We start from the raw sequence: 24,856 nt of genomic DNA on the forward strand, positions 1-24,856 counted from the left end.
CAGGGACCTGGGTTTGAATCCCATCATGGCAGATGGTGGAATTTGAATTCAATAAAAATCTGGAATTAAAAGTCTAATGATGACCATGAAACCATTGTCAATTGTCGTAAAAGCCCATCTGGTTCACTAATGTTCTTTAGGGAAGGAAATCTGTCGTCCTGATCTGGCCTCCATGTGACTCTTAAATCACTCAGTTGTACCAAACCACTACAAAGTCTACAAGGAACGAAGCTTGACAGATCACTCGATATCGACTTAGGCATTGGAAACGACAACTGTCAACTCTGCAAAATCCTCCTTACTAACATCTGGGGGCTTGTACCAAAATTGGGGGGGCTGTCTCACGGTCAAGTCAAGCAACAGTCTGACATAGTCATAGTCACAGAAACATACCATACAGATAATGTCCTAGACACCACCATCACCATCCCTGGGTATGTCCTGTCCCACCGGCAGGACAGATCAAGCAGAGGTGGCAGCACAGCGGTATACAGTCAGGAGGGAGTTGCCCTGGAGTCCCCAACATAGACTCTGGACCCCAAGAAGTGTCATGGCATCAGGTCAAACATGTGCAAGGAAATCTCCTGATTACGTTCCACCCCCCAAACCACCCCCCCACCTCAGCTGATGAGAACGTATTCCTCCATGTTGAACACCACTTGGAGGAAGTGCTGAGGGTGCCATGGGTGCAAAATGTAGTCCGAATGGGGGACTTCAATGTCCATCACCAAGAGTGGCTCGGTAGCACAACTATTGATTGAGCTGGCCTAGTCCTAAAGGACATAGCTGCTAGACTGGGTCTGCAGCAAGTGGTGAGGGAACCAACAAGGGGGAAAAACATACTTGACTGCATCCTCACCAATCTGCTTGCCACAGATGCATCTGTCCATAACAGCATCGGTAGGAGTGACCACCACACAATCCTTGTGGAGACGATGTCCCGTCTTCACCTTGAGGATACCCTCCATCGTGGTGTGTAGCACTATCACTGTGCTAAGTGGGATAGATTTCGAAAAGATTTAGCAACTCAAAACTGAGCATCTATGAGGCACTGTAGGCCATCAGCAGCAGCAGAATCATACTGAACCACAATCTGTAACCTCATGGCCCAGCATATTCTCCACCCTACCATTGCCACCAAGCCAGGGAATCAACACTGGTTCAGTGAAGAGAGCAGGAAGGCATGCCAGGAGCAGGACCAGGCATACCTAAAAAATGAGGCGTCAACCTGGTGAAGCTACAACTCAGGACTACTTGTTTGCCAAACAGTGTAAACAGCATGTAATAAAGCTAAGCAAATGCACAACCAACGGATCAGATCTAAGTTTCGCAGTCCTGCCACATCCAATTGTGAATGGCGGTAGACAATCAAATAACTCACTGGAGGAGGAGGCTCCGTAAATATCCCCAGCATAAAAGTGCAAAAGATAAAGCTGAAGCAGTTGCAACAATCTTCAGCCAGAAGAAGTGCTGAGTGGATGATCCATCTTGGCCTCCTCCAGAGGTCCCCAGCATCAGAGATGCCAGTGTTCAGCCAATTCGATTCACTCCATGTGATATCAAGAAACAGCTGAAGGCACTAGGTACTGCAAAGGCTATGGGTCCTGACAATAGCGCTGAAGACCTGTGCTCCAGAACTTGCCATGCCCCTAGCCAGATTTTTCCAGTACAACTACAACATTGGCATCTACCCAACATTGTGGAAAATTGCCCAGGTTTTTCCTGCCCACAAAAAGCAGGACAAATCCAACCCCTATTTCTGAATCCCCCACTATCAACATCCTGGGGGTTTCCATTGATCAGAACTGAACTGCACTAGCCATATAAATACCGTGGCTATAAAAGCAGGCCAGATGCTAGGAATCCTGCAGTGAGTAACTGACCTCCTGACTCTCCAAATCCTGTCCACCATCTACAAGGCACAAGTCAGGAGTGTGATGGAATACCCTCCAATTGCCCAGATGAGTGCAGCTCCAACAATGCTCAAGCAGCTTGACACCATCCAGGATAAAGCAACCCGCTTGATTGGCACCCCATCCACAAACATTCACTCCTTCCACCACCAACATACAGTGGCAGCAGTGTGTACCATCTACAAGATGCATTGCAGGAACTCACCAATGCTCCTTAGACAGCACCTTTCAAACCCACGACCACTACTATCTAGAAGGACAAGGGCAGCAGTTAGATGGGAACACCACCACCTGGAAGTTCCCTTCCAAGACACTCACCATCCTGACTTGTAAATATATCGCTGTTCCTTCATTGTTTGTGGGTCAAAATTCTGGAACTCCCTTCCCTAACAGCACTTTAGGTGTACCGACATGGACTGCAGCAGTTCAAGAAGGCAGCTCACCACCACTTTCTCAGGGGCAATTAGGGATGGGCAATAAATGCTGCCCTAGCCAGCAACGCCCACACTCCATGAATGAATTTTGAAAAAAACATAGTTTTTCCAAAACCTGGGGTGGGGTGTCACAGTTTTGAAGTTGCTCCTGTGAATAAAAACTTCTTGCCCAATTGTGATCCAGTTGAGAAAAGAACTGATCCAAGTAACCATGCTGAAGTATCCACCTCAATAATGTACAATACAGAAACAACAGGAGTGCCTGCAGAATTGAAAATTAAACGTGTTCAACAGAAAAGACTAAAGCCGCAAAATGATCTGGAAGGGCCAATGACTGTGGACACCAAATTACAAACGCTTGCCACTATTGAAACACAGGATACAGCAGCAGAAATCCAGGCAAGTAGACAGTTTGCAACAGATCATTTAAAACTCGCAGAGGATTGTTATGATGTGGGTTGTGAATTGTGTAGAAGACTTAAGTGTTGGAAAGAAAAATAAAAATCCGGAGTGAGGAAGCGGTTGACGTTGCTCGAAAATAATTAAATAAGTCCCATTTGCAATGGGATCGGGAGAAACTATGAGATCAAACCAAGCAGGAATACCAAACCCTTTTGTGGGAACATGTAAAAAAAAAAATCTCAATTACATCCTTGAAATGGCAGAGAGAGATTTCAATCAGAGATGAAACGAGTTGTTGGCGCACAAAGAAGCCATTTTGACCTTATTGTCTCAAAATGAGAACTTACCATGTTTGAGTTTGGGAAATGAGCTTAAAATGGAATTACATCTACAGCTAATGAAAAGGACAACAACTGGGCTGTGGACTTAAATGAAACATTCTTTGCCGAGTTAAAGCGTGTAAGAAAAATAAAGCAAGCTCAGAGATGTGACTATTCTTTGATGTTTAAATCCTGCTAATCCTTCTTGTTACATGTCCTGGCTTTTGTTTGGATTAAGCTTTGGTACCTTTAGAATACGAGATGTATAATTATGCAATAAAATGAAAAGGTTATCTGTATAGTATGTAATAAGCTATTTATTACAAGTTTATGATGTGCAGTACTTCTTGGGAAGAAATTGTATTGTAATGCCATTGTAGTGAAGCTCTCTTTCTTCCAAGGGAGAAGGTGTTGTGACAGTCAAACTTACCTTAATGTTGAGTGTGGAGGTCAGGAACTTCAATTCCCAACAGGCCTCAGAGCTTTTGCGCATGCGCAGACTGGGAGTGGGCTGCACATGCGCAAATTGGCATTTTTATGTTCTTTGGGCCCAGTGCGCCTCTGCAAGAAGAAAAATGGTGCGAAAATCCAGGCCAGGTGACCGGGAGTGGAGCACCATCGAGAAGAGCCCCAGGCAGGGGACAGGGAGAGATATTGTACAGTTATTGACAGATATTGTAAATTGTTTCATCTTTTTGACCATGTATAGTAAAATTTATTTTTGTTTGTTCAAAACCCATGGAATCTTGTGGCTTTATTTACTGTGTCTTAAATCTCAAACTTGATCTACTTTAAGTAAAATGTTATTGGTCCCTAACCAGATTTTACCAACAACTTGGGGGTCGGGCCAAGGATCATTACAGCAAGCACATGCATGATATTCTCATGTGTGTCCTTCTGCCAGCCCTCTCATATGTCTGTGTATGTGGCCATAATAGCCAGGACCGAATGGCCCTTCAGTTGTAGTCAAGGTGCAGTTTGATGCAGGTTGTCTGGAGCGTCATCTGTCAAAAAAGGGCCACAACAGGCCCCACTGGTTTCTGCTACCAAGCAGAGTTATCTTTCTCAAGCACAGCTGAGTACTGAGGTTCAGATATGACCACCATGGTCTGTATGCAGAGGCACAGCTACCTGAGAGTCAGTACTAGACCAACATGGCCTCCCTTTTTCTTCATAGCAGACGAAAGGGAGAATCCATAATGTAAATATCATTGTCTCTTGTGGTGAGATAGTAACAGTGAAAAAGACAGCATTCAGAACAATGCGAATTTATGAATAAGGATGAGATGGCAAAAAAGGGAAGAAAAATGAGTATTTAGCACAGAACAAACTTCTGAAGATGGCCGTTAATGTCATGCCTGTCCGACAGCAGCTGCCTAGCAATCAACAAACCTCCTTTATACAGGCGTTTATCTCAGGAAGTGAACCATGGGTGGCGTGGATTAAAATTCAAGGAGGAGGTACCTTAGTGTTCTACTTAATGCAATGGACGAGCAATCCAACAGTCATGAGTTCAATCCTACAGTAGCAAGTTATGAAAATAAATTCAATAAGTCTGGTAGGCTGGCACCAGGAAGACTGATGGTTATTGGAAAAACCCAGTTGCTTGGTTAATATCAGCCTTATATAATATGGTTGATTCATAATGCCTTCTGAAGATGTCTATCAAGCCTATTGCTACAGAAGAAAGGCATGCAGCTCAGGACGACACACCACCACCTGGTCAGGACAACTAGAAACAGGCAATGTGACCTTGCCTGTGTTTTGCTGTAAACAATAAAAAGTTTCTTCCAAATATAATTTGCATATGGCAGTTAATATTTGGCTGCAGGATTCTCTCACTCCCAGGAGAATAGCAATAGAATATATTTTCACTCTGATCTTTTGTTCAGCCACTCCACCTTTACCCAGAAATGGGGGTAAACCTGAGGAAACTCTCACTTGGAGTTGCGCAGAAAGCTTCATTCTATTACCATATGTACTCTGTGCAATTAATATCAATGTCATGAAAGGGTTTATAGTTTATATATACCATATATTTTAAAGTCTTGATAAGAAACTACAAGCCAACAACAAACAAAAATCCATCATTTGTTACAGAGTTGCCATAAAAAGGCTTTTGTTTAAATCGAGTTGTATTCCACTGATGGAAAGAGTGATATCATTTTGTATTGGTCTATGAGTCAGCTGGCAGTTGCTGTTACCAGGCAACAACTCTGTTAGTGTGAGATAACTGGTGACTCACAAAGGTACTGCTTTCAAAGTAAACGTGTGTAGTGAGAAAGCATGGTACAATGTGTAGGGCTTTAATATGTTAGGCATGGATCCCAACAACTGATACAATATCATTCTGAAGCACAATGTATGTTCATAAAGCTAAGCAATCTCTGGCTTCTTCTTAAAATATCAAAGGCCTCAAACACTTAGTGCTCTCAGCTCTTCATTATTTAAAGGCTATTTTATATTGAACCATAAGATAAATTTGACTGTTTTTTAAATAAAGGCAAGGTGGCAAATTATATTCCCGAATCAGGACATCTATAGTGTCCAGAGGTTTAGATGAGCATGTGCACATCCTGGCAAGAACACAATAATTCTCCACATTCAGAATTTACAGACACACTTGTGAGAAATTGTTGCTCACACGTGCTGAAATCAGGACTCAGTTCAACACTGAGCTGGACTGGATTATCTCATCTACACAATTAGTTCCTAACAATGGGCCACATTGTGTCTGCAGATGGAACGTGGAACAAACTGATCTAAACCTGTGCAGACTGGAAATGGAATTTAATGGACATCTAAATATAGTTTTTATAAAATGGAATCACACGCCTGTAGATCAGGAAAGTTTGCTGTCGACCTGGCAAAGTGATCCAATATTCTGTGCCACTCAGAGACAGATTAAGGATCTGTGGATGACAAGTACCAAAAGTCACCCAAACCACAGGGTAGACAAAAAATATAAAATAGGGACTTCTGTCACAGAAAAATGGTCATCAGGCTGCTCTAGACTGCTGCCTGCTGGCTAATTTAAGATAGCAATAGCAATGACCTGGAACAGAACAGCTTGTCTGCTTATGCTCGTGTGGGGAGAAGGGGACGGGGTGTCCCAAGTATAAATCCCAGCAAATCAAATGCCTAGTATCATCTGCAGTTGCTGGACACATTTTGTCTTTTTTTGCAGAAAAAGTTAAATTCCTATAGTTGTGAATCTCAGTGGGTGCAGAAACAAGGGCAAAAATTGTTCTACACATTAGTGCACTTTTGCCTGATTGTGCAGGGGGAAAAATCCTTCTAAACTCAGATAAGAGCCAGGTTGCAACCATTGGCTAACCTCCCAGGTTTCTCTATAAGAATTAACTTACCAAATTAAATAATATAAATTCAAAATGCATACATTGACACACAAATACTGTTGTATTCAATATAATTGAATGCTAGCGCCAAGTGAGTTTGCTATGCACTAAAATAACTTTATATCTACTAATGGTTTTGCCACTCTATCCTATGTGAAGTTCATAAGCTATCTTCTGGACTGGAATCCCATAAATTAATAAGCAGCTCCTGCATTAATAACTACCTCCACTCTTCTCTACTGGCATGAACTGGAAGACTACCAGCTGAATTGTAAGTTTGCTTTGCACATGTGACTTATATTTACCCATTACAATATCTTGTACATCAAGTAGTTTATTTGATTCATATGCAAAGCCTTTATTTAATTTTTGCACACGGGGACTTAGATTCTGTCTGTTCTGAGTTTCATTCAAAGCAAGCAGCAGAATTTATTTTTTTACAAGAATGTTGATAAAGTTCAAGGTTATTGTTTCCCGATTTCAGAAAAATGTGCTGTCAATCCTCCAAGTCAGATTTCCTACTAGCTCTCCTGCTATTTTGCTTCAAATTTCTGACATCAAAATTAAACAAAATGTCACGTTCCATGCACACAATTATTAATCACAACATAAGGTGGTTCTGATCTTGAACTTTCCTTGATGAATTAGTGAGTTTATCCAGCAAATAAGTCTCAGGCTCTAGCTCTGGCCTACACTGGATTTGTTCACTGGACGAGCTGTAACTGTCCTAACGTTGGCCTCGGTGTCTATGATAATAGAGCAAAGATCCAATCAACAAAAACAATCAAATGTTGAACTACATAGCCAAAACAGTAGAATAGAAGTCAAAGGAAGTTGTGATCAAACGTACAGCAGCCTGGTCAGAAATACCTGAACTAATGTGGCCAGTTCTGGTCAAGAGTCGGTCAAGTGCTGGAGATGGTGCAGAAGAGCTGCAATGCTGATCCTTTGTGTCATCAGGTGATCTTGCAGAGTTATGATAGTAAACAATATGGGAAAAGTTCATCTAGAATATAGGGCAAGGGGATGCTGGCATAAATGAGTAAAGCTTGACTTTCAGTTTGATAGCAGGAAGCTTTTCTTTGCAGAGTGATCAACACTTGGCATAGACCTCTGGGCAGAGAGATGAAAAGGAAAACCCTGGAATCATTTAAAAACAATAAGATGCAGCAATAGGGGAATGTAGGCATGTTATAGATAGATGAATTTAGATGGGTCTAATGGTCTGCCTCAACTTTGAGCTTGTGAGGGGGGAAAAAAATCAACCAGGCTGCCTTGCTTAATTGTCATCTGGCAATGTCTATAGGAAATGAGTACATGGACGAATACAGGAAGACAGCTTTGGTCTTGCCACAATGCTTCCATGTCAAGTTGCCTGTCAATATTCCTGGTCTAAGATCACACAAGGATGGGGCAGCAGGGCATTTATAATACTCGTAAAACTGTATTTCAAGAAGGAGCCAGCATTTTCAGAAGAGGGAGGAGGATGAAAATATTGCAGGAGAAAACTGGTAGGAAAAATAATCTAAATTTGTAAGAAGATTTAAATTCAAGATTTGAAAATATATCTCAAAATATATATCATGACTCTGATGGCAGCAGTACACAGGTGCTCCCTGCTGGTAAAAGTTGTGTAGTTATACATAACAAATATCCGGCAGTCTTTTTCCTCTTCTGCTTCAAATGCAATTAAGTGGTTTTAATAAAGTTGATCTTGGGACTCACTGCATTTTTTACATTATATTATCAGTGCTGCTGATGGAGGAACACTTGGCTGCACTACATAGTGTAACCAAGCATAGCTCTTGTATCCTGACATAATTGTAGACCCATTAAAATGTTATGTACCCATTACCTTAAAGCTAAGAAAGAAAGAACTATTTATATAGTGCCTTTTACGACTTCAGAGCACCCCAAAGGGAGTCAGTGGTCAGACACATGGACATTACCTGACTGCGACTCAAACTAAAGATGCACCAAATAAGCACCTTTTTAAAAGCAGAAATAGAAGGGGATATTGCTGCACATGTGCCAACATGTTAACATTTGGTTAGAACTTATTTTTAAATAAAATCCCAATTTAAGCTGTACCGAAAGCAGTGAGGTTCACTATTACACATCTTTTTGCAATGGTGTTCTGAAAGGGAAGAAATGTAGCAGCCAATTTCATCACTTCTACAAATTTGGCTGTGGAGCCCACTGCTGTTTACACTGACATGAACTCCTTATTCCAAATGTTCAGGCTTGACTACATTCAGAGAAAAAACACAGCCAAACTATTGTTTTTCTTTGTCATTCAGGTCCTGCTTGCCACTTGAAACAAATAAATAGTTGACACTGCACATTTGGAAAACAGAAAGAAAATATTTAAAATCATAATTCAGACCTGTGGACCGTTTGATTCTAATTTTTAACAAACATTTGTACAAGATATCTCAATTGTACTACTGGTTGGAGGAAATAAATAATACAAAACAGGAGGAAACAGGAAAATAATTCAGGATTGAAGCTGAAGGGACAGTTATCAAAAATTCATGAAGGAAGAAACTGAGAATGTGTGCGGTGGCGGTTAGATGATGGGAATGGGCTTGACTATGTTGCCTACATGGTCAAATTGCCAGCCAGGAATTACCATCAAGGTTCACACATCAACAAACTCCAAGGGGCTTTCAGTATGTTTGGAATTGGAGTCAATGGCCTCAGGAGAGGAGGACATTAGAAAATTGGCGAGAGAGAAAAATAATTTTATAAGGCAAACTTCAGTGGAACTACTTGATGCTATATACTGGAATATTGTGTTGAATCTCGTTAATAGTTGTTAAGGCAATGCCAATCACCCTCTCCTATCCAGAAAGAGTACAATTTAAACTGTTCAATCTCATTGTTACATGTAAATTGCTGTTAGAGATTTTAATAATGTCAAAGCTAATTCTTTCTCACTTTTCCATTATCTCAGTTCAATCTTCCCCTCTATTTCTGTACCAGATTTGATTCTCCTTCTCAGGTCATTCTTGTTTCTTTCTCAATCTTTAAATCTCACTGGTTAAATGGATACACTGTTGGTCCTGCCATTCACTAAGGTCCCAAAATGTCCCGCTACCCTCGCAACATCCTCATCAGCTCACTTGTCCAGCAAGTTATAGCACTCCAGCAAGTTACGGCACAAAAAAAATTGAGCTGAAGTTGCAGAAACATGTATAACTAATGGCCTAAATCACAGGATGAACCATTGCAGCAAGATCTGGCACAATGTTTTAATATGGTTACATTTAATTGTCCCTGTGAGGCACCGAAGTATGGCAACTCGTCAATACAAACAAACCTAGATAGACTGACACCACCTCCAGCCTCTTTGCATTCGCAGATAAGGTCACTGGAGTTCCATTATTAGTCCAAAGATGTTGATTACAAACTTAAATATAAAAATTTGCCCAATACAATAACTAGTTTTGGCACCAAAACAAGGTTAAAAAAAATTCTTATTTTTCTATAGTACCTTATTCTGATGTTTGTGTTTAATGTTTATTTTTTTTTTTGTAAAAGGACATTTTAGTTAAAAAGAATCATTATATAAAATCTGCCAATAGGGTGTGCTAAGTCCCAGATGTATTGTCCTCTGGTGGAGAATAAGGAATAAAGGAACCTTCTGTTTTTCTTACAGGAAGTTGGAATTCAGAAACAGATAGCTGTGTGTGTATTTTTAATTGTTAAGTGACAAAACACTTCAAATGGCAGCAAGGATGGGGTCATTATTATTAGAAGCTTTAAAGGCTTTTGATCCAGCTACTATGGACTTTGTAGTTTATGTCAAGCAAATGGAACAGTTTTTCATTGCGAACGAGATTGGAGAGGAAATGCAGGCCTCAGTGTTTCTTACGTCAGAATGAAAAATTTCACTTTACTGAGAAATCTTCACTGCTCCTGACAAGCCAGCAGATAAAAGCTTTAAAGAGCTCGTGGAACATTTGAAAAAGTACTTTCATCCCAGACCAGCAATTATTGCCGAGAGATTCAAGTTTCACCGAAGGGAGCAGCATGAAAATGAGTTCGTTTCCCAGTTCCTGGCTGAGTTGAGAAAATTAGCGGACCATTGTGTCTTTTAAGGTTACCTGGAAGAAGCGGTGTGTGATAGGTTTGTGGACTAAGAAATGAAAGAATTCAGCGTAGATTGTTAGCAGAGCAAGAATGGCACCGAAGAAAACGTTCAAGATTGCGCAAAGTATAGAAATGGCAGAGCAACAAGCTGGAGATTTTAAAAATTCTCATTTTTCTATAGTACCTTATGTTGCTAGAAGATTTTAAAAGGCTTTGCATTAAAATACTTTTGAAATGTAGTTATGGTTTTTATATTGGAAAATGTGGCTACCATTCTGTGTCAGTATTGTCACACAAACAGCAATCGATGAATGACCAGTTGAGGGAGTAAAGTTGCCCTGAGGAATAAAATAATTGCTGTTGTTGTTTGACAAAGTATTCTGGTTCTTTAACGTCAACCTAAACAGGTAGAAAGATAATTATAAAATATTATTTTCTTGATAGAATTATTGCTCGCCAAAATATCAGTGTAAGTTTCTGATTAATATGGAGATGCCAAAAATTACATAATGTATATACATAAGTGAATGTACTAAAAACTGTACAGAACACAGTTCACAGATGTCACTTTGTTGCACATGCAAAGCATTATTAAAATACTTGAAGCCCTAAGTTACTAACTAAAACTAACAAGCGCATTCTGATCCACAAAATTCCTTGGCCAAACAACTCAGTGACCTCAAGCTGGGGGTGAAATTCAACTTCGGCAGAAGCACTAAATGGGCAGCAGTGGATTGTCCGGCCATTATAAACCTGCCTAATTTTTCTCTGCATTGCAGAATGGGTAATTGGGTGGGCTGTTATACAGCAGTTGGTTGATCTGTTAATGCTTGTTTGCCTGGCAGAAGTTGAATTTCTCATAGCAATTAGACTTCTTAGCCTTTGTAGATCCACTATAGCAGTGGAATATACATTGTGAAATCATGTTATAATTACTCCAATCATAATAAACAGGCCATTTAATTTGCCATAAGTATATGTACACAAAAAAATCTCTCACTAGCAAATAAAAGTCCTTCAATTATGTTTCACTGACAACAATCATTACAGTACATAATTTTTTGACATCCTAAAGTACAAACTTACTGCTGTTATTGAGGGTTTCTTGCCATCTCCAGCTGGTGGGTGTGTGACATCTGCTCCCAAGAAGATCACAGGCTGCTGGAACACAGCCGAACTGGAAGGAAACAGGTGGAAATCCTTTTCTAAACTTGACTTACATAAAGTGAATAAAGTATTGAAAGCACTGAATGGCGCCAAAGCATCAACACAACATTGAAGTTTTAAGTTTTTTTGTAGAAGTGAACTGTTGAATCATTCTCTTTACAGATTTTTCCTAAATTCCAAAAGCAGTAGACATTCCATATTTCTAAACTACACAGGTCATGATAATTATTCAATATGACCCACTTAGATTTCCAGTCATATGAGTAATAAATGATTCAGTAAATATTCAAATAATTATGTGAAAAGTGTGAATTTGACATGCTCTGTCAAATCATCGTCTATCGTATTTTGCACAGGAATCAAAACTCTCACCGTTGACACAGACAGGTGGGAGATCCTGGTTTTGATCTGCTTTTTAGGATTGCGCCACCTCCAACAGCAAGTGCACTGTTGGAAACAACCCTTCAGAGTAAACATAGTGGAGCGAGTTTTAGTTGGCATCAACAAATACAAACAACTCTTACTATTTCTGGCTTGTGTAGGCCATGCCCCACCATCAATCACCATGTTGAAATTGGGCTCACAACGCAAGAACAACTGCAGTTGTTTGTTGTTGCTGCATTGGCCTAAGTCTAATTGAGTGTACATAAAATGGAAAATTCAGTGGAGTACTAAACACAAAGTCAGAGTATGCCCAATTTGTTCTAATCTGAAATTTCAGAATTTGCTTTTCCACTGTTGCAAATTGGTCTGTAATTTAAGCACAGAAATGTGAAGTGCGACTATGCAGTTTGCAGTTAATGGATTTAACTTGTAAGTCTGATCTAATTTGTAAATTTGGCTGTACCTTTCTAAAGCCAAACCTACTTGTATTGTACACTCCGCAGCCAGACTCTGTCGTTTGTGGAACCTTAATCTATTTTCACAACACCATCATATTATGTTTTATTTTTTTTTTATTTTATAAAAGTTTCATATAGCACAATGGCTGACCAGAAATTATATGAATGGGGTCATCCTTTGCAATAAAGCGCCAGTTTACATTTGGGATAAGTTGAGGCAGAGAGCAATAAGCGAAGGTGAGAGACAATTCCCCAGTAGGGAAAAGGGAAACATTGGAGGGTAATCCTACCTGTAGCACTTTCTGCCAGCCAATTTGAGTGGTATTTGAAGACTTGCAGAAATGGTACATGGCACAGATCACTAAAGATTTAGGTAAGAGAATAGAATGCTATTACATTGAGGCTTTTGTTGAATTGCTATATTACAATTCAACGGGCAGCTGCTTTATTAAACTAACTGAATAGGTCAAATGTCATTTTTATTTTATATGTTTCTGGTGTGTTTACTTATATTTTCTAGATCAAATTCTGGAACTCTACCCATCTTTCTATAATCCCTTTCATATCAGCTATCATCACCCCATTTCTCAAAAAGGCCCGGCCCTGAGCCCTTGCAAACTAACCCCTCTCCCACCATGTTAAACCTTCCATTCCTCTCCAAATTCACTGCTACTGTCATGAAAATACATGTCCCTTTTTCCCGCAGTTCCATTATTGAACCTCTCCAATCAAGTTTTTGTACTTCACAGCACTTAAACTATTCTAATCAAAGTCACAAATGATAGGGGGTGCACTGTCACACCCACAAACTTGACCTGTCAACAGCTTTTAAACACAGTTGACCACATCACCCTCCTCTAATCCCTGCCCTTGCCTGTTTCCACTCATCTATCCAATTGTAGCCACAGAATCTTCTGCAATGGCTTCTCTTCCAACCATAGAACCATTAAATTTGGAGTCTCCCCATGATCTATTGTTTGCCCCTTCCTATTCCTCATCTATATGCTGCCTCTCAGCAACATCACCTGAAGGCACATCAGATGTCATAGATTTCCCCCCACCCTGACTCTCTGGACCACCCCACATTCCCATTTCAGGATCAACAAAAATGTTGTAACCTCAGTGTCCTATTTGGCCTTAAGTTGAGCTACTGAGCACATATCTTCTCCATCACAAAGACCTCCATTTCCAATTCTATCAAATCACCTATCTCCCCCCACCCGCCCAACCACCTCAGCTCGTCTGCAGCTGAAACCATCATCCACATTTTTGTTGACCCCAGACTAAACAATTCCAATACTTTCCTGGCAGCCACCCATCTTACAGCCTCCATAAACTTGAGCTCATCTAAAATTCTTCTTCCCATTTCTTAACCGTCACCAAGTCCTACTCAACTGCCATCCCTGTGTTCGTTGACCTACAATGGCTTCTGCTCCACCAGTGCCTTGATTTAAAAATTCTGCATTGAATCCTCCATGGCCTCATCCCTCCCTATGTGTATAATTTACTCCAAGAACTCTGTATTCCTCCAACTTTGTCCTCTTTTATACAGCCCCACACCTTGTACCCCAACATTGGCAGCCATGCTTTTAGCTGCATCGGCTCTATGTATTGGAATTCCCTCTTTCTAAACTTTTTCTCCATCTTACAAAATGACTTTAATCAAGGTTTTAGTCACCCTTCCTAATATCTCCTCCTTTGGCTTGGTGCCAACTTTTGTCCAATTACACTCCTGTGAAGCACATTGGGGTTGTTTTCCTATATTAGATGTTCCATATAAATGCAAGTTGTAGCTGATTCCTTATGCAGGGGATTACAGCACTACAATTTTAGATACCCCAAGGGAATTCAGGAATATGGGCATTGCCGGCAAGGCCAACATTTTTTGCCCATTCCTAATTTCCGCTCCCCTTGAGAAGATGCCGGTGAGCTGCCTTCTTAAATACAAGTGAGCAGCTTGCTAGGACTGTGCTTAGGGTCTGGAGTTGTATATGGGCCATATCTGGTCTGGACGACTGATTTTCTTCCCTAAAGAACATGAGTGAACCAGATGGGTTTTTACAACAATCTGGTAGTTTCAAGGTCATTATTACATCCAGATGTATTTAATTAATTGAATTTAAATTCCCCAGCTGTCATGGTGAAATCTGAACTCGTGTCTCCGGATCATTAGTCCAGGCATCTGGATTACTAGTCCAGTAACATAACCAGTATGCTGCTGTACCCAGACTTATTGCGACAGAAATGACCAATTCTTCTGCAAGTTGAACTTGCTATTTATCAGATTTACCATACATTGGGGATTGTAGTAAAAAAACTAAAATAGAGACAGTGCTTAGTGAGGTCCATTTCTGTTGCCCTTTCTTCTCCCAGCCCTGTTCCATGGTATAATCATTGGGTCAATTGACTAACATCTTATTGGAACACCTCTGATGCTATTGATGAGCATGATTTTTTTAAAAACCAGAAGGCATTTGTGTTTACATTGGGTCAATTTTCATATCAATTTTTATTTAATATTTGTTATTTGAAACTATTAAAGACACATAGGAAGACAGGGCATCTTAGTGATGATTCTCCTCACTCTCGTCTATTTTAAATCCCTCGAGCAGGCTCATTGGTCTGGTGATCATGTGACTTTTCAGATATTATTGACACACTTAAGAACCTCATTGACCATTAATAATCATGTGGTTATTCCACTGGCGTCATTTAATAGAAATCAAGTGCCACTAAGTATTATTATTTCACTTTCTACTGATAGGACTCTGGACTGGTGTCAGTAAAGGAAGACCAGATGGGGGTTTGTCATATATTTTTGCACCAGGAAAGTCGCTGTTCATGGTCAAATATTTACTACAGTATATCATATATTACCATACAACATCTTTATTGATTTTGTGGTAAGTCTGTTTTAAATTTGGTCCATGGGGCATGCATTACATTGAAAACTCTTCCCATAAACTACCTCATATGAAAAATTCTGTTCTAAAAGTATAGTTTTTGCAATTACCTGTAGTGCTTGTAAGACTTAACATTATACGCATTATATGTTATTACATCGCACTTACCATTTTATTGTTAAACATTGCTGACTGTTATGATATGGCAGGTGGTAACTGCCAGGCTGACCAAATCCCAAAGGGAATCTTGGCCAAGCTATCACACGATTTGCAATTTGTATTTTTATTATGAGAAGGTATGTGCACTATAGTCAGAAGTAAGGATTCCACTAACACTTTTGGAGATTTTAAATATTAAATTAAAACCTTTATTAACAAAAGAAAAGAAAACTTAAACACACAAGATTACAGTTACATTTAGTCTTACAACATTTCCCAAGAGATTTCTACTTAGCTAGGCTCCCAAATAAGCGCCCTTTTCCCAGGCAACAGCCCAAATAGATTTTAATCTATAAAACACCCTGTAATTTTACCATAAGGCCATCCACTGTTGCTGTAAGGGAGGTATTTCACAGCTTCTCTCTTCCCCTCATTCAGCAGTGGAATTCCAACTTTTTAACAAAATCTTGCTTTCTGGAACAAGTAAACACTTCTCTGGGGTGGCCAGAGGCTGCTTTTCACAAGTCTGTCTTTGAACAGCCCACCCTTCAAGATCTCACATGGCCACTCACCATACAGCTTTCAATCTTTCCGTAAACATATTTTCTCCCTTTTGATCTTTGAAACCTATCGTTTTAAACTTTCTTTGGAAGTTACATTTCCCAGAATATAAAAATCTTTCATGCTGTCATTATGGCCAGCATTTTCCGGAAAAATAAACTTAATAACTTTGCCTTATTTATTTACAATTTTGCCAGCTGTAAAACTTCCAGTCATGTCTCTTTGAAATTCAAACAGCTAACACTTCACTCCTCACTTATCTCCTAATGCAAATTCCCATTCATACTGTATCTACTGGGATCTCATCTTAGCTTGCCCATCTCCATTTCAAAATGCCTGCTCTTACACCTATGATTTAAACCTTGCATTTGACTGTCTTCAGTTTAATTAAATTAGTCTCACACAGCCCCCACAAGCCTGCTTTAGTATCCCACAGTAATATTAAGAAAAATGACATTCCCTTTACACTGACATACAGCTGTCTTATTGCCTGGACTTTGCTGAAAATGCTACTTCATTGCAATCTAGGTTGTCCTTTCCAGTAACAAAAGCAAAATACCGCATGTTGGATATCTGAAATAAAATCAGAAGATGCTGGAAATGCTCAGCAATGATGACAGGTCATTCTGATGAAGGGTCACCATCTGACCAGAAATGTTAACTCTTTCACTCCACAGATGCAGCCTGACCTAAGTATTTCCAGCATTTTTCATTTTTGTCTCCCTTTCCAACCTCTGCCTTACCTTGCCTCTCTAATTTTACCCTGGAGCTGTGCATAAATTCCCATTCTCTTCCCATTGTATGTTGATGCATGTTTTAAGATCATACCGTTTCCCTGAGAAAAATTTTTTTTTGACTCCGCCCCTACCAGACCCTTCTACCACTGTCCCTCAGTATCAATGTTGACCCGGCGTGAGCTTACTCCTATTCGAGTGTCAAATCTCACAGCACAGTGGAACTGCAGGAAGAGTCTTCCATAGTCTCCAAATATGAAATATACTTCCACCTTTACTAACTTTTATTTCCAAGATCATTGCTTTTGCTTCCTCCCCAACTTTTGTCAGGTCTGCCACTCCCTCTGTACTTTGGTACTACTGTCAGTCCCATGCACACTCGCTCCTGCTCAGTCTCCCAATTTCTTCAATCTTCTGATAAAATTTGCACCATCCGGTCATCATTATTTTTAATGGCTTTTGGCAGTCATCCTAACTCACACCATTCTCAGAAAACTCCTGCTGTAAACTTTAGTTGGGTTTTAATAGATTAAATCATTCTCCCAAACACCCTTCTGAGAAAGCTCCAAGTTTAATGTTTAGTTACAGTAAACCTCTCTGCTCATTCATCATACTGCCAAAATGTTTAATGCTTTCACCGAGCTTTTCAAAAATAACACCTATTTGTTTTTCCCAGCTGGCATCTTTCCTTTCAAAGTAATGTGAAAGACCCCAGGTGGGAAAGACAAAGAGAGATAACAATTAGTGTCATTAAATCCTTCAGTTCATTGTGAGTAATGCCACGTGGCATTTTGTAATAGGAAGAAAACATTAATTTATATTTTTACATTCAAAAACTTTCTAATTTATGTTCCATTTATGACTTTGGCGACATAATTTACTGAGGCTCAAAATAGATTAGTTTAATTAACTTGTGACATCCTCCTCATCGAAAACTAGGGACAAATAGCAGCAGCTCCAAACATCAATCACCATTGAGGTTTTTCAGTCACATTGTTTCAGTAGACAAATCGTGATGTTTAAAACTGCAGAACAGCAGCTTCCACAGAAACAATCATATGATTACCAGGAACCAATAAGCCATTACTGTGTAAAGAGAATCTTTCTTAATCTCCATTGCCATCTGCCCATTTTTTTGTAGAACTCTCAATTAAACACGCCAGTCAAGTGATAACTGCGCTTAATGAGAGTGCCAGAAACAAAACATGAGAAATATCACATGATCAATATTGGCCAACAAGATTACTTCAATAATAGTATCACCAAGATTTTAATGGTCACATTAATAACTGTTGGTAATTACTGTTCTAACAGTACACCCATTTTAAAATCTATGCATATACAGAATAATATGCATTTTACATATATTTTGTCCAGAACCAGTATCAGTTATGCTACGAAAACAAGTCAGTGCAATATGCACTACATTAAGGCAATAAACTCTTTCGTGTGAATGTGCGATTCCCAAAAACAATTAAGAAAGCACAACTAAAAATGCATATATAAAATCTAACTCATGGGGTTTCAGTTAGTGAGAGGTGAGGAACAACCATAATTGGACAAAATATCAGAAACTAACACAACCCTAGGCAAAAATTAACATGTTCTCAAAATTAAAACCTGCTATTTTGGATCCTGGAATAGAGTAGTGGATTGAGGCCAACATTAGTCAGCATTCTTATATAATCAAAGATTCACAGCATATACCTGAATATCACCTTCCCCCCACCTCAACCTAAAATAATCACAGCTTGATAGACAAAAGAAAAATTATTATTCCCCAGTCAGTATTACCTACTCAGGAATACTAACATTTCTGTTGTTTTTCTGACTTTATTGCTTCTTAATTAAGTCACTACTTGTTGGGAAAAACATCACATCACTCCTTATAACGCATTACATTATACACCAGATAGGTGAAATCAGCATTAATTTAAAATGTGCATGTTGAAATGCATCTTAGCCACACAAACTTCTTTCACAAAACTGTTGTCAGTCCTCAATGAAAATGTCACTGACACCAAGGGGAAATGATTTCATCCAGATATCTTTTTGCATTAAAATTATTTCACTGGACTAAGTTTCATGACAAAAGTAATATAGGTTGAGTTGAGTGAAAGAACTTTTTTTATTTTATTGTGCATACAGAAGAACCCTCCTTCATGATTTCATACATATTTTGTAGATTGTGCTGAACTCGTACCCTGAATACTGAGAAGCAAATTAATTTCCCTGTAGAGTGTAGGCTCTGGAGCTTACAATTGATGCTTTTTTCCCTTCTTGATTTGATGTATGCTTAATAGCTAAACAAGCCATTCCAAAACATAATAAGCTCCATGACACATTAGCATGACATTCTCCTAAGTTTAAAGAGTTGTTGGAAAACAAATTCATATGTTTAGTTCCAAAACATCTGTTTCTGTTTTAACTCCCTTGGGTCCTTCAGGAAGGACAGTCAAATTGCTGTTTTGTTTCTATTTCAGAATTGTTCTAGCCAATCAAATTACGCAAGGTCATAAAATACACAGACAGTATTTGACAGCAAGTTGATTTTTATTCTAAAGGTGAAACATTGGCTAAAAAATATGCTTCCCATACAACATTTAATTAATTGGAGGAAGTCGTCTCTCATCGTTAGCTTGATTGAACTGAATGGGTGAAATTATGTGGATTCTAGCTATTTCCATAACTACAACTAGAAACAAGAGGTGTTATGGAAAATGCTTCATTGGTTTTCCTTCTCCTTCCCAAAAGAATTCCATGAAATCAAAGACAATTTCATGCAACTTCCATCTGGAGAATGAAAAAGCAATGCCACTAATATCTTGCTTTCTGGAAGCCAGATAAATGCATGATTGCCACTGTTAATGGCTAAATAAAATCTGACTTCCAAAAGTCAGTTGCTGTGCCATCAATGTACATAGCCATTGCCAGCTATACTGTCTCCTATTCCGCTTCATATCAGACACGTGAAATTAGGAAAAAAACAAACTTTTTTTCCAGAAAGGCTGGTGCAATCATGTTTCTCATGTGCCACTTTCTGACTTTTTGTCACTTCGATGGGAATATTAGCATAATAGTTATACTGCTGGATTAGTAATCCAGAGGGCCTGGACTAATAATCCGGAGATATCAAATTCAAATCCCAGAATGGCAGCTTGGAAATTTAAATAAATCTGGAATAAAAAGCTAGTATCAATGATGGTGACCATAAAACTATCGGATTGTTGTAAAACCCACCTGGATCACTAAGGTCCTTTAAGGGAAGGAAATCTGCCGTCCTTACCCGATCTAATTTATACGTGAATCCAGACGCACAGGAATGTGGCTGACTCTTAACTGCCCTCCGAAATGGATCAGGAGGCCACTCAGTTGTATTCACAAGGCAGTTCACCACCACCTTCTCAAGGGCAATTAGAGATGGGCAATAAATTCTCACCTTACCAGCAATACCCACAAACCACGAATGAATAAAGAAAAATTAATGCTGATGAAACTGCCAACACAATTGCCAGGGAGCTTGGAAGAACAAATGTATCTTTTCAAAATACCATGCTATCAATGGGCGCTTGGACACACCATGAGATTTACTGGAAAATTGCAAGGTATATTGTTCATTAATATTTGTCCATAATATCAATGGACAGAAAATCATAGACAAAGCACCAGTGACTTTCTGTTAAACTGTCTGCTGCATCAGAAGGAGGGCCTTGGAAAGTTCCTCTCAATAATTTAAAGCAGCTTTCATGCCACAACTGAATGTTAAAGGCACAAGCTGTCAATTACCACCTAGTCCAATCCTCATTTGTTTATATGAAATATGGTGCTTACCGTTGATGAGGTACCAATATGTTGTTGATTCCGCCCAATTTCACATTGATTTTCAGGCAGAGGTTAGACAGTGTTTGAGGAGACGTCCTCACGACATTTTTCACCTGAACACATTGAGTGGCCATTCCAAGGAGGGTATCACCTACTCGCTTCACCTCAGCTAAATTGAGAAAAAGTCACCATTGTCACAAATTGGTACTTAAAATAGTCAATATGAGCACAAACGAATTTTAAGTTAAAAGGGCAATCTGCCCAGCAGTCCATTTTTTGAAAATTAAAGTTCCAGGGTTTTTTTGAAAAATTATATTTTTGTTTAAAATACTGAATGCCCAAGACATTAATGGATAAAGTGGCTAAGTTCTGACCTCTGAGTTACAAATTTGTTGATTCAAGCCCCACTCCATGAGCACAAAAATCAAGGCTGACACTCCCGTGTGGCACTGCACTGTTGGAGGTGCCTTCTTTCAGATGATATGTTAAACTGAGAACTTGTCTACTCTCTCAGGTCAACGTAAAAGGACCCATGGCACTATTCTGAAGTAGAGCAGGGGCATTATCCCTAGTGTCCCGGACAATATATATCCCCCAATCAACGTCACAGAAACAAATCATCTAGTCTCTAGTCATTATCACATTGCTGTTTGTAGGAGCACGCTGAGCACAGCTTGGACGCGGTGTTTTCTACAACAGTGATAACACTTAGAAGTACTTAATTGGCTTTAAAATATTTTAAGACATCTAATGGGGGGCGCAGGGAAGCTCATGAAAATGATGGTGTAAATGCAAGTCTTTCATTTTCTTTCCAAATGGCCATTCTCAATGTGTGAGCTTTGCCAGATTATCTGACTGCGAGAGAGATTCAGAGCTGAGCTCAATCATGTCCTCAGTTTTCTCCACACATGCATTTCTACCAGGTGTTACCAGATGGTGATTAGGAATGGGGACCCGACCCAATGTTTCTTTTCCTAATCCAGAGCTGTGTTCCATTGTAGTGTCCTGGTTGCTTCCTGGTCTGTAGGGCTTAGCTATTCATTAAGTAAACTCACTGAGCACTCAATAGAATTAACTAAACATTTTTTCAGAATCAGACCCTTGGTACATAATTGGTGGGAACAGATAATCAGTTATAATGTGTAAATTTATTAGAAAGAATGTGTCAAATACTCAGTGTTTGCCACCAGGTGGTGCCACAGTGCTTCAAAAGCAATTGATTCAGAGCCAAACAAAATCTCCTACAACTCTTACCATAGACTGGTGTTTTCCCAGGTAGAATGACAATGACAAGCTGGAGTCCTGAATAGGTGTTCTTCAGATGCCTGAACATCGGCTCCACACTGTCAGCTCCTTGTGCGTACTTACAAAAGCATGGCTGGCCCTGGATGGGCATCCCCGCATCCTTGGATATCTTTCGTAGCTGGTCAGTAAAACTCCTGAATGATTGAAAGCCAAAATTTCCAATGCATTGTTGAACAATGAGATAATTTTCAAGAAAAACCTCCTATGTAAAAATAATTTGATTGCCTAAAGAATAGAGGTGAGTAGCCATATCTGTTGTGCTTTCTGAAAAGAGTTCAGTGTTTTTTGAGGCTCTGCCATGCAAGCAGGCAGGTCAGCTAGATACATGGAAGATTCTGCTGCCCTGCTCTCAGCTATTATGCTTTGCTCCTATTTATAATGGATAACTGCATTTAAATCATAAAAAAAAATCATTAAATAAAGATTAAGGCCAGAAACAGTACTCAAATGTGATATATGTAGTTTTCTTCTGCATTTCCTATTGTGATCTAATCTGCAGCAACCAAGGCAGATAAGCAAAACACTGAACATGCTACAACAGGGGGAATGCACAAGGAAATGATCTTTCATGTTGGGTTGTGAAACTGTTACTTCACAAAAAGCGCTGACAAAAAGCATGGGTGTTCAATTTGTGTTTTTTATTCATTCATGGGATGTGGGCTTCGCTGGCTGGGCCAGCATTTATTGCCCCTCCCTAGTTGCCCTTGAGCAGGTGGTGGTGAGCTGCTTTCTTGAACCATTGCAGGTACATCCACGGCTCTGTTAGAAAGGGAGTTCCAGGATTATGACCCAGCAACAGTGAAGGAACGTCAATATATTTCCAAGTGAGGGTGGTGAGTGACTTGGAGGGGGACTTCCAAGTGGTGGTGTTCCCATGTATCTGCTGCCCTCATCCTTCTAGATGGTAGCAGTTGTGGGTTTGGTAGGTGCTGTCTAAGGAGCCTTGGTGAATTCCTGCAGTGCATCTTGTAGATGGTACACAGCTGCTACTGTGCGTCAGTGGTGGAGGGAGTGAATGTTTGTGGATGTGGTAATTTGATAGTTGATCTAAACTGTGCCAAATTTAAGCAACCTTGGCTCTCCCGTGCGCTATGCTTGAAACAGACTTTACAACATAGCCCTTGAAACACAGATCACAAACATTTCAAGTGTAAAAGTGTAACAAGTAGAATATTCAAAGGAAAGAGCTGAATATTTGTCAATGTTAACCACAATGGCCAAAATCTTCCCGTCTCCAGATTGTCAGAGATGGGATGTATTTTGGGGGATATGCGTGAGGACCCCGCCGAAGTCCTGATGTGCAGGCATATGTGAGAATTGTCCGGGAAGTTTAAACTTTTGAAGGGCTGATTCCTTGCTGCCTGGAACTCTCCTCAAAAGTCTCTGATCCTGAACTTAGGGAGGAGACTTGGGCTACATACATGGGACTTAACTGGATACTCGCCATGGAAATGTTAGACAGTTTAAAACCTGGTCTAATAGTTGGGCAACTTCACAATCAACTCACCGTCCCACAGCACCACCCCGACCCCCCCAACCTCCTAGACCACCGGACTTAATCCCCGAATACCGGACTAACCCTGACCACCTAATTACACTCTCGACTAGACCCAACTTAAACCCCCAAATACCCAACTAACTCTGACCACCCAGCCACCATTTCATACACTCTCCCAGCCACTAACCCACACTCATTCATTAAAAGACCAGACCTTTAACAACTTATCTAAATACAGCAGCTGGTCCCACAAAAAATGGGGCATGTCCTCTCCTTTCCCCGACTACTACAATCTGCTGGACTAAACTGGGAGAAGCTCATTTCTTCTCCTGCCGGGATCAGAAGATCCTGGAAGAAATGGGCAGTATCGTCCGGTTGGTAAAAGCTTTGCGGGCTGACCAGAAGACCTAGGCCATTAACTTACAATTAAAGAGTATAATGTAGAAAAATGTCCCATGGCACGTGTTAGATTTGCATATTAACGCTCAGCAGATACTCAAAGTAAAATCCATGATTAAGTTTTACAACTGGGTAACAGGCAGAAAATAAAGAACACTGTGAAGTGAGAATTTGGGATGAGAACCATGAAATCAAGTCTATATATGTTCTATTGTACCACAGGTCATTAGTTTCTCTGCACAATTCTGTTCTCGCTAGCCCAGCAATATCCTTTATTCTAGCTTGGGGGAGGCTACGTCTTCCCCATGCTTCCTGTAAGATCTTGGAGCAGTGGAGACAAGAGATGTCTTTTACCAGTCCCAGCCGAGTTGCTGAAATCAAGTTGAATGTCAGTCAAGATCTGGGCTGGTTGACAGATGGTGATTATGCAAACTACACTACTCGGGGTAAGCTACCAAAAAATGGTAAAACTCAGCAACATCACAACTCTCCCCATGCCTCAGTTCCTACGCCGCTGAAACTCTCATCTCTCCGGTCTTGCACCTCAAACATAGACTTTCCTTTTTGTTCTTTTTCTTACCCTTCCTCCTTTCATTTGCTTAAAAGCTATCACGCATCTAACTTTCCCAATTCTGATGAAAGGTCATCGACCTGAAACATTCATTCTGTTTCTCTCTGCACAGATGCTGCTTGATGTGCTGGGTATTTCCAGCATTTTTCTGTTTTTACTTCAAGGGGGAATGGTTTGAGTACACAGTACACACATTCCTACAAGGAGAAAAAGGAAGGGCATTGAAATCTAAAGTCCCCTGAATGATTAAAGAGATAAAGGTTAGAATGAGACAGAAAAGCAGGGCTCAACACTTAAGGTTCATAATACTGTAGAGAACCAAGCTGAATATAGAAAGTACAGAGGAAATCTGTTAAAAAAAAGGGGGAATAA

At 39.9% G+C, this 24,856-nt stretch overlaps 1 protein-coding gene and 1 long non-coding RNA gene across 2 annotated transcripts in view; one reads left to right on the forward strand and one right to left on the reverse strand.

Moving 5' to 3' along the window:
- The window catches only part of LOC144695951 (uncharacterized), a 42,139-nt gene extending 39,850 nt beyond the window's left edge, over positions 1-2,289 (forward strand). Inside the window, exon 3 of the long non-coding RNA XR_013580036.1 lies at positions 141-2,289. This is a non-coding gene — a long non-coding RNA (uncharacterized LOC144695951). The remainder of the gene's footprint in view (positions 1-140) is intronic.
- Positions 1-24,856, reverse strand: part of LOC144695950 (protein argonaute-1) — a 111,154-nt gene that overhangs the window by 26,591 nt on the left and 59,707 nt on the right. The window contains exons 12-14 of the mRNA XM_078567057.1: positions 21,966-22,150; positions 20,721-20,880; positions 11,610-11,700 (exon numbers count right to left, since the gene is read on the reverse strand). Of these exons, the coding sequence (XP_078423183.1) occupies positions 11,610-11,700; positions 20,721-20,880; positions 21,966-22,150 (436 nt within the window). The remainder of the gene's footprint in view (positions 1-11,609; positions 11,701-20,720; positions 20,881-21,965; positions 22,151-24,856) is intronic.

Source organism: Cetorhinus maximus, chromosome 21 (assembly GCF_964194155.1).
Source record: "Cetorhinus maximus chromosome 21, sCetMax3.hap1.1, whole genome shotgun sequence".
In the NCBI taxonomy this organism is placed as follows: domain Eukaryota; kingdom Metazoa; phylum Chordata; class Chondrichthyes; order Lamniformes; family Cetorhinidae; genus Cetorhinus; species Cetorhinus maximus.